This window comes from Strongylocentrotus purpuratus, unplaced genomic scaffold, assembly GCF_000002235.5.
Source record: "Strongylocentrotus purpuratus isolate Spur 01 unplaced genomic scaffold, Spur_5.0 spur5_scaffold_4, whole genome shotgun sequence".
Taxonomy (NCBI): Eukaryota; Metazoa; Echinodermata; class Echinoidea; order Camarodonta; family Strongylocentrotidae; genus Strongylocentrotus; species Strongylocentrotus purpuratus.
In genome coordinates this window covers 27,607,032-27,626,178 of record NW_022145610.1, presented here as the reverse complement: position 1 = coordinate 27,626,178, position 19,147 = coordinate 27,607,032, and the positions used below count along the sequence as shown (strand labels likewise).

Sequence of the window (19,147 nt, the reverse complement as noted above, 5' to 3'; positions counted from 1 at the left end):
TCGTCTAAATTCGCAGATCGGTTATTTGGACTTGGAGATTTCAAAACGGCTTTTGAGTTTAACTAATACAATGTTCTTAAATCCTGCATATCTGATTATTTGTTACATCTGCATTCATAGAGGTATGTGCTTTGCATTCAAATGTTCTACAGTAAACCTATCTCAATTTGTACAATATAAATAATTTTTAAACTCCTTACAGGCTAGCTAATTTATAGTCGAACCGTTTGGCAGGGTCAATGCAATGACACTCGAAGCCCGAAAGCGAGGCGGGGCGCCGAGGGCGTGTCACCGCGGGGGAACCGGCGCCAATGTCATTGGCAATGTGATGCGGACAACCGCCGATGAGTAAATCAGTGAAATCTACCTTTCAATCTTGCTGAGATTTGAAGTGGTGTATAACTAGTACTTGTACGGGACTTAGCTATCTGACTTCTGACATTCAGTTATGCATTCTAAGTTATAGACTTTAGTCTTTACTTTATCTGTAAGAATATTCAGGAGTGAATGAAACTGAAGAAGGAGGCAGAGCCAACAACTGACATTGACAAGTACAGAAGAAGAAATGATAGACAAAGGAATTGGATTGAATTAGTGACAGTATCCAGTGTAAGACAAGTCAAATGTTAGACCCTGTTCCCTGCAGAGCAACAATAAAAACAAAATGTTAGATCTATTCTAGATCTACGCTCTTTTGGAAAAAACTGACTGAACATTTGACTCTCATGAGGTAAGACCTGACTATCATCAAGTGTAGGCTAGAAGATAACCTGCATCTAATTGGGACTATTTGCTTGGAACTTGTGCAGGGCAACCAAAGTGTACCAAGTAGGTCTAGCGAATGGGATCTTTAGTTTTAGGAGCATTTTACTTTATGAGCAATTAGACAAAAGTGTAAAGTCAGAGTATCAATTATATTCTTTGTGAATATATATAGAGAGAGAGAAAAAAAAAAGGCGGAGAGAAAAGCTGATAAGAGGAAGATAGAAAGAGGGGTGAAAGAGAGAGAGAGAGAGTGAAGAGAAAGAGAAAGAGACAGACGTAGAAAGTAAAAAGAGGGGGAGGGGAGAGATAACAAAGAAAGAGAGAGAGAGAGAGGGGAGTGGTGAATGTAGAGACGGAGAAAGAAACAAATAGGTAGAGATGACATAGAGTAATTAGATAAAGCATGAAAGAGGATGGATAAAGAAAACGCCTCCAGTATTTGAACTGATTTTTCCAATAATAATATAATAATAATAATAATAATAATAATAATAATAGTAATATTCATAACTCTTTTCCCCAGGAGCAAGTGAACAGGTGCAATCAGTTCATGATGTGAAACAGACTCTTCCGCTACCATCACAAGATCATGGATTTCCAAAGAGTTCTGAGAGAGAGAAACAGATTAATGAAACCACGCGAGACCCGCCAGAGCGGCCCTTGCAGCTGGTCAGACCAGACGCTACTCACAAAAAGCTGGAGTTAGTTCAAGAAAATATTCAGGTAAATGACCTCTTCTTTCTAGATGAAAGCCATCTTTTATAACTCTCACTGTTGATCTTAATTAACTACCAGTAATTTTTATCTGGACATTCATGAAATATTTTTTGGGAGAATTATGTTTTTGACTTGCTCTAAAGACTTATTGGAGGAGTGTCTGTCCAACTTAGTGTATGCTTTCAAAATCATCCGTCATAATTTATGAAAATTACACAGTTCTTTAGAACAGCTGAATAATAATAATAATAATATTTAATTTTTATATAGCGCTTAATACAAATGTCTCTAAGCGCTTTACAAATATACTATGAATGAAGTGTTTAGATATGGGCAGAGAAGAATCATGCATAAATGTTATGGCCAATTGTTGTGACCCCTTTCTATAATGATGTATAATAAAAGGATCACCTCATCATTCACTCAAACACAATTTACAGTCACTTATAAACATCTACATATCATGAACAGCTGAATATTTCAATCGTAGAAATCAGTTATGCTTCAAGGAGTACATTGACACAATTGTTACAAGATATTTAAATCATCCTCTTTTTAAAATATTTTAGGCATTTTTTCAAGGATTTTGTCATAAAAACTTTGGTAAAAGAAATCATGATAGTTACTTATTGTGTAAATACATGTCTGTATTTGGAAGGATGCCATCAAAGTGCTCTTATCACCCTGGCTTTAACCCTTTCTACCACAATATCATACTTTAAAATGCTGTAACTCAAGCAATCGATGTGCAACACAATGGTATCAATATTGTTAGTCTACATGTATCTATCTATCTATCAGGCTATAGTTCATCCAGATGTTGGACAAAGCCCTCCTCATAACATTTCCATTCTCTTCTGTCTCTAGCTGTCCTAGTCTAAGCGGCCGTTCCCATGTATGATGTTAGGTCATCTCTCCATCTTCTCTTCTGCCTTCCTCTTCTTCTCTTTCCCATCCTTGGTTGCCATTCTGTTAAACGATTTGTCCATATATTGTCCTGAAGTCTTGCTACATACCCAGCCCATCTCCACTTTGATTCTCTGAATTTCTCCATTATGTCTTTAACCTTTGTTTTCTGGCGTATGACTTTATGATTGATTTTGTCTCGCAGAGATTAAATGCAACATCTTTCTCTCCATAGCTCGTTGAGTCTAACGTTTAATAATTTTGCTGAGAATTATGCTGGAGCTAAGTAATACTCCTATATTCCTGTCCTTTTTCCCCAAAAACCTGCAGTACCTTCTGAAGATGGACCAAGCAGTGGCAGTGGTAGCCGTAGTGGGCAAGTATCACTCGGGCAAGTCCTTTCTGCTTAACCAGCTGATGGGCAAACAGACACAACTAGGCTTCAGAGTGGGACCTTATCTCAGACCTGAAACCATGGGCATATGGATGTGGGGAAAGGTACAGAGAAATTGTAACAGTCTCCTTTAGATTGACACAACATGAATGACCTCAATGTTGCGGTGAAGATTCAGTAAAGTGAATTCCTAAGAATATTCAAAAAGCAGTATTTGATTTTGTCTGTGCAACCAAGGTATCATATATGTACCATAAAATATAAATTTGAAAGAGGGTTTTTAATCACCTCAACACCCCTCCCCCTTCCGATATTAGGCTGATGTTTTTTGCATTGTTAATCTTGATCCTAGCAGGGTTCATGATCTTTACAATGCATATACATGTATATGTATATATATAAGTATAGAGCTATGCCTATTTTGAATTTCACAAAGAATAATAAACTTGTCTCCATTCAAAGGTATTAGATACCACATTAACTTTCTTAGTATTCGACTGACTATGGCAATGTAAAGATTGTCAATTTCTTTTCATTTTTTTTCATACCTACAACAATAAACTTCAACAGCCAACTCGGATGACACTATCTTCAGGGCAAGATGTGGCTGTGATATTTCTAGACACAGAAGGTACGTAGATATTCTAAAATGCCATGTCAAAAGAAGGATGATATGAGTAATTTATTATAAATTACGATGACATTCCTTACATATTTTACTTTAAAACAAGGAAATTAGCCAGAAACCAGAAGCTTTTTCTTGATTAGAAACTGCAATATTTATATATGCTGTTGTCTTATGGTTGTAAATTTGTCAGTGTTAAAAAATCTTGTGAGCACCATCAGTTACAAAATATGTAAAGCATCTGTTTGACATTATAATCATTGTAATGAACAGAATAGAAGAAAACATTCATTTTTTTAAAACTTTCTTGTAGGATTTGCTGCTAATAATGTTTCTGAGACCTATGATGCCAAGGTGTTTGCTGTCTCGGCTCTCTTGAGCTCTTACTTGATCTACAACTCCGTGAAGGTCATAGACCAGGCTGATCTTGACTACTTAGAGCTCCTTGCGAGGAGGACCCAGGTAGGAACTATGAGTACAGCATATCTGAGTACAGCATGTACAGCACTATCCACCCTTCTCTCTCTTTCTCTCTCTCTCTCTCTCTCTCTCTCTCTCTCTCACTGCCAGTCCCATCACATTTTTGAGTTTTTACTTGATTACAACTTTGTTTAAGTCATAAAACAGGCTTATCTGATATCTCTTATCAACAATAATTTTTGAGAACATATTCAATATCTACTTGTTTATTTTACTAATTTAAACATCCATTTCTTCTTGAATATCTTCTTTGTTGAGTTTGTCTATGAATATCTCTTTCCTTACCAAGTAGCCCTAAATGCATGTGGTTGTAAATCTTCTTATGCATTCAATAGTTTCCTTCTCTCCATCTTGTTTCCCTCTATTTCTCTTTAGTTGTTTGCGTTGAGGTCTCAGCTATCGAGGGCCAAGTGGGCTCAGGACTTCAACCATGATCTTCTCAGTTTTCCTCCATTACTGTGGGTAAGCTCTGACTTTGGGAAGTTGTTAGAATCAGACATTAAAGATGCAGGAGAGAAGAGAGCCACTTAGCTCTGGAAATATCTAAGCTAGAGAACTCTTCTGATATTATAAAAAATGAGTTCTGGTGTAAAAGATGGAAAAGGATAGGAAAAAGATGGGAGAAAATTGCTTGTACAAGAGTAAATGCAAATGAGTTTCCGTAAAGATCCCCCAAATAAAAAAAAAGCCATCAAATAGGGTTTAAAGACCAAATTTGTGGAAAAATTAGCAGAATTTTTTTCAAAAAGAAGAAATAGGGATAAAAGACATGACTTTCCAACCAGGGTAAAAGATTCCTCATAACTTCAACTTTGTGGACAAGAAGTTGAAAAGATAAAAATTTGGCAACTACTGTTATTTATTTTCTGCATATTTCATTTTTTGTTGGTATACTCCTTCCATATTGATGTACCGTAGGTGGCAGGAGAATAATCAATATTTATTTTTTGGGGGCTACTTTTCAAGCTTGCCTGCATAAAAATAACACTCTAAAATTTGTTTTGCATTGAATTCTATGCACATTTACGGGGGCTGTTTTCTGATTTTTGGGGCTCTTTTGGGCATTTCCGTGGCAAAATTGCCCTGAGCCCCCGTGTATTTTTTTCACTGGTAGGTGGTACAGGACTTTGTACAGTCTCTGGACTCTGATGATACTGCTTCAGACCCCAAGAAATGGTTACATCATATGATGCAGTCCATGGCATGGGAAGGAGAAGATCATCCCATCAGTCTGATGGATGTCTTCCAGAGTGTCGACTGCAGGACGCTGTTCTTTCCCGCTACCACGAAGGAGATTCTTCAAGACCTGTCCAAAGTGAGGAATACTTTCTTCCCCAAGCCTTCCTTCATCTTTCAAAGTGACTCGGTAACATTGCCTCAGATTCTGAAACAAAATCCTGGATTTAGCTCATGCTGCAATCATGATTATAAACCTTTAGGTCAGTCAGGAGTCCCATGACTTTTATAAGCCGATCACCTGTCTTATTATCAAGATATTTATGATTGGATATCAAATTTCATTTTTGTTGTTGTTTATCTAACAGTTTTTATAACAACACTAGAGTGTATTGGGGCAAATGAGTATGGTGAAACCGGTCACTCAAAGATTTTTTCTTTTTTGAGGCACTTCATAATCATTTTGAAGTGCAATTTTTTTATGGCTTCAATATTACACCATATCACAGACACTTATAACACGTAGGGCCGTGTATCTCAGATTTAACATTGTTAAACGATGCCTTTAAGAGAGAGAGATAAATGGGAGCCATCAAATGTTTATAAAAGACAAGGATCATCACAACTTCTTGTAGCACATGCTACAGGATAATAGAAGATGTTAGAGCTCTAGAGCAAATAACTACATACTCCCTGTAAAGGTGTAGATAGAGTTGATACAGACTGTTATATCTGCTACATGTGTAACCAAAATTTACTAGAAATTGGTAACAGAATAATACACTAGAATAATATGTAATGCTTACTAATATTTAAATTATTATAACTAATACAGTTATAATAGTTGAGGGCACAGTCATATTTACTCTTCATTTAGATATATTCATATTAATAATTGGATTTACAATCAGATTTTATTTTATGAGGGCAGGTAGATTATAAATCTACTCATCATATCCTAGATTTATTCTCATTTAAAGCCCCAGCCTGTACTACTTGTAGCTACATGTACTTGCTCCCTTTATATAGAAAACAATGCCTAATCTGTGCCTGTTGGTCCCCCGTGATCCTCTTTTTCTTATGTTAATTGAGAGCTGAGTTGATGAGATAACCACCTGTCATTGACCTTGCTGAGTGGTCTAATCCCTCCTGTCCACACTAGTACAGACAGCCTTTAATGTGCATTTCTGAAGGATTTTAAGATCAAGCCATATGGTAGCAATACAATGACTCATATTCTCTATCTGTATTATTCTATAGGCTAAAGAGAGTGACCTGACCATTGACTACAGACAGGAGAGGGATGAGTTGATCAAGGGTCTTAAAGCTGGTCTGGTGCCAAAAGAGAAAAATGGTGGGTCACCTTCATAGTACTTACATGTATGGGTACTTTGTATTTATAACTTGTCAAAATATGATACTTTTTTTAATGACAGCATAATTTGTTCTTTGATGATGCTTCATATTTAAACTGAAACATCTAAAATAAAAGGTTTCACTCTTGTAATTATTATAAAGGGTGGTTTGCCATCCTATGACTGGATACAAAATGTGGCCCAATGTCTCAAATACATTGAACAGTGGCCAATTTGACCATGAGCAATTGAGGAGAAACCTGTGATTTCATATAAAAATGTCATTGATTGCTTTTGGTATATTAAACAGGATATTTATGAAGGGTCTACAAAACAACAAGTGACATACCGGTATTTTAGGGAAATTTGAAATGTCTGGTTTTGGAAAATGCAAATGATTTTTTGTGACTTTTGCTGGTTTCGAGCCAATGCACCACAAAAAGCTTTCGATTTGGGAGTTCACTTTATTCTCTTTTATTGAACAGGTAAGCTACTTGGAGGTCCTGAAATGGCATCTTTACTGAACGTTCTGGTGACAGCTGCGAACGAGGGCTCCCTCTCTCAGGTAATTTCAGAGCCATCTATATACAGAGTTTGGCAGACTTGATTTCACTGGGTCACAATATGGCGTATATTTTTTTTTTTTGTGCTCGCCCAAGGCAAAGCAGTAGTCGCCATAGTGTGTCCAACTGAACCGGGTTGGCCAAACTCTGTGTATAGATGGCTCTGGGTAATTCCACCAAGACATATTTTGAATCTCGGCTTTTTGCCTCCGCTACAAAGCAGCCGGAGGCATTATGTTTTTGGGTTGTCCATCCCTCTGTCTGTACGTCTGGCTCCCTCTCTCGGGTAATTCCACCAAGACATATTTTGAATCTCTACTTATTACTATCATTCATCTTGATAAGGAATAATGTTTTATGGCATCAAACTTTACCAAGTCACAAGCACATTTTTTAATATCATGAAGAAAATACAAAACAAGTAGAAAAATTAAATTTTGTATTAGAATTTACATGATCTATAGAACCAGTTACAGCTCTGTAAGGAATAAAGTGTATGTCTTGAGATTTTTAAAGCAGGATAGTTTCCTTTGATGCTGATTGATCACTAGTAATGTCAGTCTTCTCTAGGTCCCAAGCTATTGGTCCTCATTCCTTCAGAGACTAGAGCAATCTCCAAACTCATAAATCTAAGACACTATTTAATTTTATTTATTCGGTTTTAGAAACATCAACACATAAAGTTCATGAACTCATAATGGTTGATTTACAATGAAATTGAATAGTGTAAACAAAATTGAACCAAAATATATACACCTAAGAAAAACATGTTGCTTTACACACATAAAAATATTGTCTGTTTATGATAGCAACTTGACTCTGATAGATCATTCAATAGAACTGTTATTCTTTTACTTGTTACAGATCCCAAGTAGATGGTCATCTTTCATTCAAAGCCTCGAGCAGTCTGCGGTGGAAGATTGCCTCAAGTTCTACGAGGCAGACATGAGCATCTTGTTAGGTATCCATGACAATGGACCCATCAACACAGAAGAATTAAAGGTAGGTTGTTTGTATTTGTTAGCAGAGTTCTTAAATTCTGATTTATGTTGCCTTCATGACAACCTATGATCAAAATTTGGTGGTCATTTACAAATAAAAATGTAGTTATACTTGAAATTATAGTTAACAAAGATTTTATTTGCTACCAAGGCCAAATATGTTGGACTTTGAAGATTTTTAAGTAGTTAATGGTACCTTTAAACAAAGTCATGGGGGTTCTTTCTAAACTTGTTATTGTTGATTAATTTGACTACCGGTACCGGCAATTATTTATGGTTCCTATAAGTAAAATGACAAATATATACTCTATCTTTTTTAATGAATGACCTATTTCATCTAATGATGATATGAACCTACTTACATTTTACAGTGTACATACTTATAATTAAGTTTTACATGTAAGTGAAACCATCTATTTATTTAGAAATGAATGACCCCCTTTTCACACAGGGGTAAAATTCTTTAAAGCTGATTAGTTCAAAGAGCTTTAAACTAATCAGTTTCAGATACAACATCATTCACACAGAGAAAATTTTGGTGTGGTCATTCGAGATTCACTGCTCTTTAAACGCTCAGTAGGGTTAAAAGCATTTAAAGAGCAGTGCCCGGTCTAGTTAAGGACGTATATCCGTTCACACACAAAATGTCTTGCTCTCTAGATACGGGCTTCATATCTGCAGCCTGCTATGACCGGCGTATGAGGACTTCGTATCTGTCCGAACATTGTATAAACGACGTTCACAAAGGGAAATTTTTCTTTGAAGCTGTTTAGTTAAACAGCTTAAAACTAATCTGCTCTAGATACGATGAATTTTACCCCTGTGTGAAAAGGCTGTGAGTCATACATAGATTATTTTATATGAATTAAATCACTTGGATTTATCTTCTTTCATTTTGTCGCTTGCTACCCAGGCCATATATGGTGCCCATACCAGCATTTCTAATGCAGTTGTGCAAATACGAGTCCCTAATTGATATCTATGCCTTGTGTTTTTAGTGGTACACAAATTGCTCATAATTCATGTGACCAAGTATGTGATTTTTGCCGTTGATATTAAAAGCAACACGGAATTTAGATTCAGCATTCTTGGATATACCATGTACAATCTACAGTAGATATGAAGTGAGAACGATATGATGTGAAATCGAGCATTAATCCTCAGTATTGAATAATTGAAATTGGCAACAAGAATACTGAGAAAGCAACATCAGAACTAAAAAATCTTGCGCATTTTGGTGCACCATGTCAAATGTAATGCAGAATTTAGATCCATCATATTAAGATATCATATGTACATCTAATGCAGATATGAACTTACAAGAATCTGATGTGAAATCTAGCATTAATCCACAGCATTGAAATTGGCAACAGGAATATGGAGAAAGCAAAAGCAGGATGATATATTTCTATGAAAAACCCCATTTGTACAGCACCTGTGGAATTTATTTTCTAATACAGGCCTGATAAAAACTCGATTGAAATCGGTTTCCCAATTTATTAGTTTTTTCCCCCGATTTTATCCTGATTTTCCTGATTTTTCCCTTATTTTCTCTAATTCCCTATTTTTGCCTATTATTTCCCAATGTTTCTTACTCAAGAGAGGTGGGGGGGGGGGGAATGTTGTTAGATGCCATTTTTCCCCTCGAATCCTCTTCTTCTTTTTTTTTACCCCAGCTAATGTAACACTTTTAGAAAACAAAGTAAAGAAAAAAGGGGTCTATATTTTCTGTTTCCATGCTGAAAATAATTATTGTGCTTTTAAATTTATTTTAATTTATCAAGCAATTCAAAGACAGATGTAAAACATAGCCACCATGTTTTGTACATGAAAGTTTTAAATAGTTAAAGAAATTTTTAGAAGTATTATGAATGTAGGCTAAGGACAATGTTTATACCAAAAAATTAAATTTAAACCCTGAAATGCTCTGACAACCTCTTGTATTCTTAACCTAGGCCTGGCAGGATCAAGCTTTGGGTAAATCCCTCAAGTTATTACATCAAGTCTTATTTGGGTAAGTATCTTTTTTTTTTAATGAGAAGTAAGTAACCTGCTTTGGTTATGAACTGTTTTCCGAGGCCACTTGCCAATCAATGCAAAATTTCCTGTTTTCCCTTAACAATGGTATTCATTTATTCATGTATAAAGAGAACTGAGAGAATTTGTCTATGAAGGCTATTTTTCTTGATATGAAATGAAATGCATCTAAATTATGTAGAGAGAGAGAGAAGCTAGTGTGTAAATAAAAATTCAAAAACCCTGTTTTTTGTTTCCTTTGACCATTGTTTTCCATCTAATGATAAAGAGCACATTCTTTGTTATTCTGGAACAAATGTTTCTGTTTGAAACCTGTTACAACAGAATATTGCAATCCACTCTGCTGATATTCATTTAAACACATATCTTCTGTGGGTGTTCATTCTGATTTCCTATTTCTTTCAGTACCTAAAATTAATTGAACACTTATTCGTTTACCTCTAAAAACTTTAGTCATCTGCGAATGCTCGAAGCAACACACATTCAGTTAACCGACCGCTTCTATGCAGACAGAAAGAGTTTGTTCGGACGCTTGTATTATTCTCGCAATTATCCCGGTATAACCGGCTGGCAATAAGCCTAATTTACTGTTATATTTGCACCTTGTTCCTTTTATTTTTCATTTATACTGATTGATTTCGGTTTTCTGTTTCATTCTTTTGTTTTACTCTGATGAGTGCAAGTCAAAAGCTTTAGTGTGGCTCTTTTCAACGCTATTCTCCGATTTTGTAGTACCAATCATTTTTTCCTTTACCTCTGTAGACTGCATGGTATATTGGATGGTGCATCTAATTCACTGGAAGAACAGCTGAGGACCAGGGCTGAACAAGTCCAGGATCTTAATGATAAGAAGATCAGACTAGCATGCAGTGAGATACAGCACAGATGTGAGGTAGGTCTTTGTTTCTTTAAAGCCCCACTCTCCTACTTGTAGCTACTTGCTCCCTCTATATAGAAAACAATGCCTTATCGGTGACCATTGGTCCCCATGATCCTCTTTTTCTTATGTTAATTGAGAGCTGAGTTGATGAGATAGCCACCTGTCATTGACCACGCGTTTAATATTACATAGGTATCTTTAGAATGGATTGTTAAAGATATGTGTTTCACCAATGGTTTGTCCATGTCATATTGATTAAAAAGAAAGCCCCCTGTGATGGTACTACATTTAACTTTATAAGCCTGATCTAAGAAGAAGAAAAAAAAACTTGTAGAGAAATAAATGATAATAGATTTTGTTCTTCATTCGTTGCTAAACGTAAACTTGAAAAAAATTGATCCTCTTTTTTTTCTTTCATTTCATATCTTCTTTCTACATTGGCATCTCCTTCCACTATAGAATTTATATATTTCATCAATGCATCATCTCTCTCTCTCTCTCTCTCACTCTCTCTCTCTCTTTCTCTGCACAGATTTCTCATCTATTCCTCTTTCTCTATATTACACCATATTACACCTTCCCTGCCACATAAACTTATTTTGTAGATCTTACATGATCTTTTCTATCTCTGTTCTTCTACTCTCCCCTGAACCCCATCTCTTGTCTACCACTTGACCTTTCCCCCTTCTCCTGCCCTTTTCTAACTACTTTTCTCTCGATATCACTGACTTTAGTTGGAAGTGGAGGCTGCCCTCTCTCAGCTAGAGCTGCCAATGAGAAGCCAAGACTTTACACAGACCTTTCATTCCATCAGAAACCAGGCATCTCATTCTTTTGAAAATCAGTTAGCAAGGTTCAATACAAGCAATCACTTCAGGGATCATCTCAGCAAATTGCATGTAAGTCAAACTCACTTCAACTTTACGTAGTGTTAACTTGGCTAGTGTTAGCGAAACAGCCACTTCAATGACAATCATGAGCAATTACATGTAAGTATTAACCCCCCCCCCCCCCCTTAAAACCAGCTTCAAAAGGTTTGGATTCATTCATCTAAATTCATAATTATACAAGCATCCACTTCAGGGATCACCTCGGCGTGTTAGTTGTAGGTCAAGCTCTACTAGTCTTTTATCAAAATCCACCCACTTCAGGGATCATCTTGGGAAATTACATGTATGCTAATTTCCACAAAGATAGCTAGATTCAAGCACAAGTAATTGCGGTAGGGATTTACTCAGCTAATCAAAGATAAATCAAAAGATTTAAAACATGATTTTTCTTTACAAAGATAATCTAGCAAGGTTATACAATAGACAGTTTTGTCAGATTTGTAATGCCTAAGGCTCATTCAGATGTGAAATGGTAAACTGCAACAGTCTTTTTATAACTTTTTTCATTAATGGAAACTGTGTGCAATAAATAATTCTGATATAATTTTATTTGTACATGTCTATTTAGGCTTTTCTAATAAAAGCATATCATTTCAGAATCATTTTTATCTTCTTTTTTTAAATTGAATTTCAGAATAGTCTGCAGAAGATGAAAGATTCCTCTACACTGAAGAACACCAGAGCATTAGAGAACGTTCTGCTTGTAGCAAGAGAAAAGGCGTTAGGTATTATCAACTTTACATCTACGTAGAAATATTCGTGCATATGAATAGAAATATTTGCGCATATAAATGTCTTGAAATTCATATCGATGTATATGCCATCATACGTTAGTTTTGGCAGTGGTACCTTCATCCACCATGCTATCCCTGTTATTACTTCTGCTGTGTTTGAGTTTAATTCTGTGCCAGAATTTCTGAAATATACAAGGATAAGCTTGTCAAATGTTGACAGCTTTTTAATTCTGTTCCTTTCAGTTATACTATCTATGTTACATTTTAAGCCATTGAATACTGAATTCCCTCATTCCCACAAGCATTAATACAGGGGGCATCCGGTTCCAGTAGGGAAATGGTTAATTTAATTTGTATTACTTCATTTTATTTGTTATGTTTATTTTTTTGTTCAATGTTTGCATGCCTCTACTCTAACGAATGGGTAAAGATTGAACTAAACTTTCTCATTAAGGTTTATACCGTGAGACTACCATAAACCCAGACCCCGAGCCTCTGACACCCAAGGAGCTTGATAGACAGAACAAGCTAGGAGAAGAGAAAGCTGTGGAACTGTTTATCAATGAAGCTTCATTAGCTGTGGACGAACCAGGGTATAAGCTGCATTCTGCTGCCCTGAAGGTTTGATATACATGTATTCAGCCTTAGAATCTTCAATACTTTTTTTTACCTGGGACCCATTTCACAAAGCTTTTTTTTGATGACAAATGACTAACATCAGTGACAAATCTGCTGATAACCAATCAGAAGCAAGGATTTCAGTAGCTTATAACAGTAGCTTGTAACCTGTCATTGGTATCAAGTTTTATGAAACTGGGCCCTGATTTGTGTTCTTTTGAATCCTATAGATTCTTAAAAGCAAGCATGCTCTTTGAGCAAAAAAAAATGCTGTGCTGTCATCTACTTAAAAAAATCTCTTCTGAAAAAGGAACTAATCACCCAAAGAAATATATATCTTGTTTATGGAGTTATCTCACAAATTCTTTAAAAAAAAAAAAAAATTCCAAATTTTCCTGATTTTACCAATTTTCCCCCAATTTTCGTACTCAAAAAGGGAAAATGTTGTTAAATGCCATTCCCCCCCCCTGAATCCTTTTTTTTTTTTTTTACTCAGGGGGGGGGGGGGGGGGGGGGTGATTGATTTTTTTTTTTTACTGCTCACCATCACCCCTGGTGTGCACACTGCTTTAGGGTTAAATCTTTGTCAGTATTGAGTCTCTTCCTTCATTCATTCTTCCACAGTCAGAGATGAAAGATGAAGAGGAAAAATGCAGAATGAAAAATGAAAATCTCTTGAAAGCTGCATGCCACAGGAAGGTAATATATTTCATCAGAATTTTGATGACCTGCATACATTTAAAAGTAAAACCTAATATTCATACTATTTATATATCCATAGTTACCATCTCAATAGTGATTCTTTACCACATGGTGACATTCAGTTAAATATTTTATCATTTATTCAAAAAAATTGTATGCTCATTTGCTTAAGAATTTCTGTCACCTGGCAACAACTGATGTATACAAAATTCTAAATTGTTTGGAGCAGCTAAGTGTCACATTGCTCTATTGGTCTAGAAGAAAAAAACCATCAATTTTTAAAAATTCATTACTTATGTCTGTTGTAGTTGATATTTCATCTGCAGGCCTGGGTGGTGTTTCAGAAAGATCCTAAATTGAACTTATCTCTAAGTGGGACTTAACAATTATGGAAAGCCGTTAGCTTGTATGAAAATATTTTTTGAAAGTTATTTTAAAAGGCATAAAATGTTGATTCAAATCATTCATATTTTCTATTATCTAGGAGATTTCATGTTCTTGATGTGGAATTTAAGAAAATTCTAAAATATTTGAATTTTTGCTTTTGAATGTATTTTATTTTAAGGCTACAAATGGCTCTCCATATTTTTTAAGTTCGACTAAAAACCTTTGTGAAACACTCCCCAGGTATACAATAGTTTATATTAAATGGAAAGTCCTCTTACCTTCTTGATTCTATCAAGTTCTTTCAAATTTGTATTAACCCATTGCATAAGCGATATAGTCCTTTGGAATCAGCCATGCAGGTTTGGATGTACCAAGTCTGTCTGACATAGAATGCACGGTGTTCCTAATAATAATAATAATAATATGGTTATTTATATAGCGCCGGTATCCGCCAAGTTCTGACGCTCATGGCGCTTTACACATATTACCCCGGTGGTAGCCAAGCTGCCAAAGTAACTAGCACTCAAGCATATCAGGTACCTATTTACACCTGGGTGGAGAGTGGCAAATGTAGGTTAACGTCTTGTCAAGTCCTGCAGCAGGACTTGAACCCTGTACCTTGTGATATGCAGTTGGGTGACTTATCCACTAGTCCACAATACCTCCTAGCTATTTTTGTGTCTTTTTCTACTAGATTCTGGAGGTAATGGAACACATCAAGGAGAGTACTGATAGCAATCATGTTGTACTACCCCTAAATGAGACAGATCTAACCGACAGGTAAGGATCTACAATGCGGTCCGTTTTAATTCACCACATTATGGATATAGTCACATGGGCTGCCTCTCACAAAACCGTCATAAGAACAAGTTCAGCAACATCCATTGAAATGTGTGTATGAAGTTTAACACGCGTTTCAATGGGATATGTTGATAAACTTGTAGTTATGACGGTTTCGTGAGACGCAGCCCTGGAGTCTGCCATTTTAGTTTGGATGTACATGTATCAAAATCTGCCCATCACCTTTAACTAGAAGGATTATTTTAACAGTGGGAGTGCTCCTTCCTAGCTGTTTAAATGCTCAGGAATAGTTGTTTCAAATCAAGTGTTTATGATCTGTTACATATATTTGTGTCATGCATTTTGAATATTTATATACATGCTATAGAGCAACACTGGAATGTGTTGATGTGTATGGAAGTGTTAGATATCTAAAAAGAACTCTTTCATATGTTGTAGATCGATATATACATTTTGCCATGTAGCATTTACTGAGAAATAGTAGTTTTGTGTTTACAAGAGTCAAATTCTTTTTAAAACTCTTTGTTATTATTATTACCGTATTCTCCATAACTTCTTCTTTTGACATGTACTCACTTCAGGTTGACAACTGCTCTTGATCGGGCCAAAGCAATGTACCAGGACGCTATGGTAAGACATTGTCATTGCATTTTTTTCATAGAATTGTCTCTTTCTTGGATGATTTTACTTCAGTATATATCATTCTACAACAAATCACTGTTATCTTTATTGTTTCCAATCCTGAAATAATGCAATCACTAGAAATAAATTTTTCAATTAAGTGCAAGGTGCATAACTCCATCAGTAACATTTAGAAGTCTTTGATTTATGAAATATTGCTCCTATAACAATATGAAATCATTTTTTGTAGTAATTTCCTTGTGTTTATTCTTATAGTGGCATCAGAATGACCCAATCTACTATTTGTTTTGTGTTGAATGTACAAATAATCCGAAAGTCATTGATATCATCATCATCATCAGTAGAGAAGTAACTTAACATGAATTCCATATATTTATACCATTATCTCTGGAAATGTAATCTTGCTTCGCATTACCTCTCTGACTGACTTTTCGACCATAGTTAGTTTTTTTAAAGTTAAACTGTATACTTTGGACATCTTGTTTGATTTCTTCAGCATGATTTCATCAGTAGTCAGGTGTATCACTCAGGTGTCATGGAACTGGATCGGCGTCTTCAGGCTCTCTGCGCCCAGAGGAGACAGGATAACGTAGAAGCATACTCTAGAGAGGTAAGACAATCAAACCTGCATATAAAGGCTGCTTGTGAATGTTTAATTGCTTAACTGCTGTTTGGTCTACAACCAGTTTGTCTGCTATCCACATGGTCAAATCTCCAATAAGTCTACTACCCATTTGGTCTACTGCTCATTTAATCTAATTTCCAGTTTTTCTAATGCCCATTTTGTCTACTATTTATATAAATATTTATTTAAAAAAAAAAAAACTTTCTAGATCATTGGGAGTTCTAAAGGCATTTTTTGTACAGAGGGGACAGAAGGAGAAATATTTCCAGTCAGTTTTATTGAAAATCCTACATTTCGTTTGAATTGTACATGATTCTACAGGTTGAAGCTCCACTGAAGGTAGCCAAGCAGGTGTCTCTTCTGTCGGTTGATAACTATGAAACAGTCTTCAGTACAACAAGATTTGTGAGTATAATTTATATATACCGGTATACAGTTTTGCATAAAATGACAAATACCAGTCACAGAGCCTATTAGATACACATTTTGTGCAGTATATTAATATGATACATATATACACATATCAATTCAAATTTTTTGTTGTTGTTTTTGTTTTGACATTTTTTGTCTTCAATTTTTAAGGAAGGGTTACTTAATTCAAAAGAAAAAGTGAAGAACCAGTACAATACAGATTTTGAAGCATTATCTTGAATAGGAAGGGGTATCCTGCGTTTGTGTGTATTATCAAAATCTGTTTGTATTCTCTTTGAATCGTTATATTTCCCTCCTCCTTTTACTTCTCTTTTTCTGTCCATCTGTCTCGTTCTCTCTCCCACTCTGTCCATCTCTCTCTTTTAATCTCTCCATTTCCCACTTCTTCATTTGATGTAGATCCGCAAAGTATGTCTGCTGAATCTCAACGAAGGGAAGCCCAAGAATTGGCCCAGTGACCTCAAGGCTAGCATCATTGACCTCTTCATCCAATCTGACCCTGACCTTCAAAGGGTCATAAGGTCAAGGCAAGGTTTCTGGTCATCTCTGATTGGGTTTTTCCAGTGGATTATGAGCCTGTTTAGATGATAAACCAGGGATTAAATGATAGTTTACAAGTTCATTCTGATGTGATGTTATATAATTGACCATCTTAAAAAACCATTGCACCCCGCCCCTACAACACCAATTCCAAATTTTACACAAAAGCCACAACTCACAGTCAAACCTCGAGGAAAACACAAAAAAGTGGGCACTGACGACAGATGGACTTTCTAGACAGGTTCTTCAATGCATATTTTCTTCTAGAGGAAGACAATATAGCTGACCACTATAGAGACATGTCACGTTTATATAGAGGTGACTTCCAAGACGGGTTTGACTGTATTTCAAAATGATATTGCCACTTGTATGTAAAGTGTGAAGAAAGAGCATTTGTTGTTTGGTTTGCCACCCCTCTGGGTTGGTCTTATAAAGTATTTCTTATAAGTAATAACATATACCGTAATGTGATATAATTTGCTAAATAATCGTGTCATTGATAAAAAAATATATATAGACATGTGCATGAATATGTAAAAAAAACTACATGAAAAGTTTTATAATGTTTAAGTTTAGAGTATAAAATATATATTGTTTATTGTTTGTGATGTGTTGAGTATTGTGGATTAACTATTTTCTGTTTACATTTTGAAAAACAAAGCTATTGTTTCTATGTCATTGATTGTTATAAACAAGAATGATTACTTCTGTGTGGACAACACAATAACTAAAGAATGATTTCTCCAATATAGACCGGGGGAAGTTTACCCCCAGTTGCATTACATAAAGTTTAGTGATATATTGTCATATCATGTTCATTTGTTATTTCAACCATTCTCCAGTAGTTATAATTATCATCCCAGGCGAGATGCAGTAATGGTATGCACATATGCTGAATATCCTTTTTGATAATTACAATTAGAATGTGAGCCTCAATGCTCAATGAGTACTTTGTTTTCTCCGCAAGTTTTGTTTAGAGACACAGTGCAATTTATGAAGAATATATTAAAGATGTGTGCTAAAATGTAACATTTGTTGTATTGCCTTGTAGAGTGCATATACCTTGTACATTTTGTACAATGAATAGTTGTATTGTTTTTGTGCTATTAGAAGTATTCTTCTTTGATATTTGTTCCCTGCTTAAAGTTAGATATTGCTTTTTTCTTTCAAATTATTTAAGTCACCCTCATATAAACAGTTAAACTAAAAAAAAATGGTTACTATTCTCATTTTTAATATGAGAAGTCTACAAATTAACAAATTGAAAATCCAATGCGAAGATAAGTTGATATATTTTTGTAATATGTTAGCCTCTTATTTTCACCATTTACTTTTTTGTCTAGACGATGTTGTATTTATGAGAAGCCTTTATATGACAGAATCATATTACCAACTTTTGTATCATTGTTCACATGAGATTGTCTTCAAAGCTTTGATGAAACATAAGATGTGATTTAAAAGTGAAAAAAATAAATAACAATATTAAAGTCTTTCATTTCTGTGTGAGAACTTGTTCAGGTTGATTAAAAATCAGACGTTTGCAAATGCCTACTGCCGGTTTAGCCATTAAGTACTGGCATAAGGATATGCATCAATCTGTTTGTAGAACATTGAATTGAAATGTTATTGTCCCTTTCAGGACATTCTTTTTTCACTTGTTTTACAGTCATTGTACATGTACATAATACAAGGAGAAATACATAATACAATAATATCAAATGTAGATTGTCAAAAACATAATAACATTCTGAAAATGATTGTTAAATTACATTGGAAACGGAACAATATATACATAAACTACATCCATGTTACCATGTATTTGTTTCGTTTTTCTGTCTTTTGCAATTCTGTCTACATTAAATTAGATCAATATGATA

General features: G+C 35.2%; 1 protein-coding gene across 1 annotated transcript; it reads left to right on the top strand.

Moving 5' to 3' along the window:
• Window positions 1-18,463, top strand: LOC100888488 (guanylate-binding protein 2). Its single transcript, XM_030998132.1, has 21 exons — window positions 1-122; window positions 1,289-1,488; window positions 2,719-2,886; window positions 3,353-3,413; window positions 3,721-3,869; window positions 4,263-4,349; window positions 5,002-5,202; window positions 6,324-6,417; window positions 6,904-6,983; window positions 7,846-7,983; window positions 9,938-9,996; window positions 10,782-10,911; window positions 11,634-11,798; window positions 12,424-12,514; window positions 12,978-13,144; window positions 13,766-13,840; window positions 14,925-15,010; window positions 15,613-15,661; window positions 16,170-16,283; window positions 16,620-16,703; window positions 17,130-18,463. The coding sequence occupies exons 1-21, from the start codon at window positions 71-73 to the stop codon at window positions 17,316-17,318; spliced, it is 2,439 nt and encodes an 812-aa protein (XP_030853992.1). The 5' UTR covers window positions 1-70; the 3' UTR covers window positions 17,319-18,463.
• The last annotated feature ends 684 nt before the right edge of the window (window positions 18,464-19,147 follow it).

What these genes read in the sequence shown, in the direction of transcription:
- LOC100888488 (XM_030998132.1), top strand. Translation starts at nt 71, where the DNA reads ATGTTCTTAAATCCTGCATATCTGATTATTTGTTACATCTGCATTCAT. An exon ending in ATCATCTCAGCAAATTGCAT is followed by an intron (nt 11,799 to 12,423) that starts GTAAGTCAAACT and finishes ATTGAATTTCAG; the next exon opens with AATAGTCTGCAGAAGATGAA. An exon ending in TGCATTCTGCTGCCCTGAAG is followed by an intron (nt 13,145 to 13,765) that starts GTTTGATATACA and finishes ATTCTTCCACAG; the next exon opens with TCAGAGATGAAAGATGAAGA.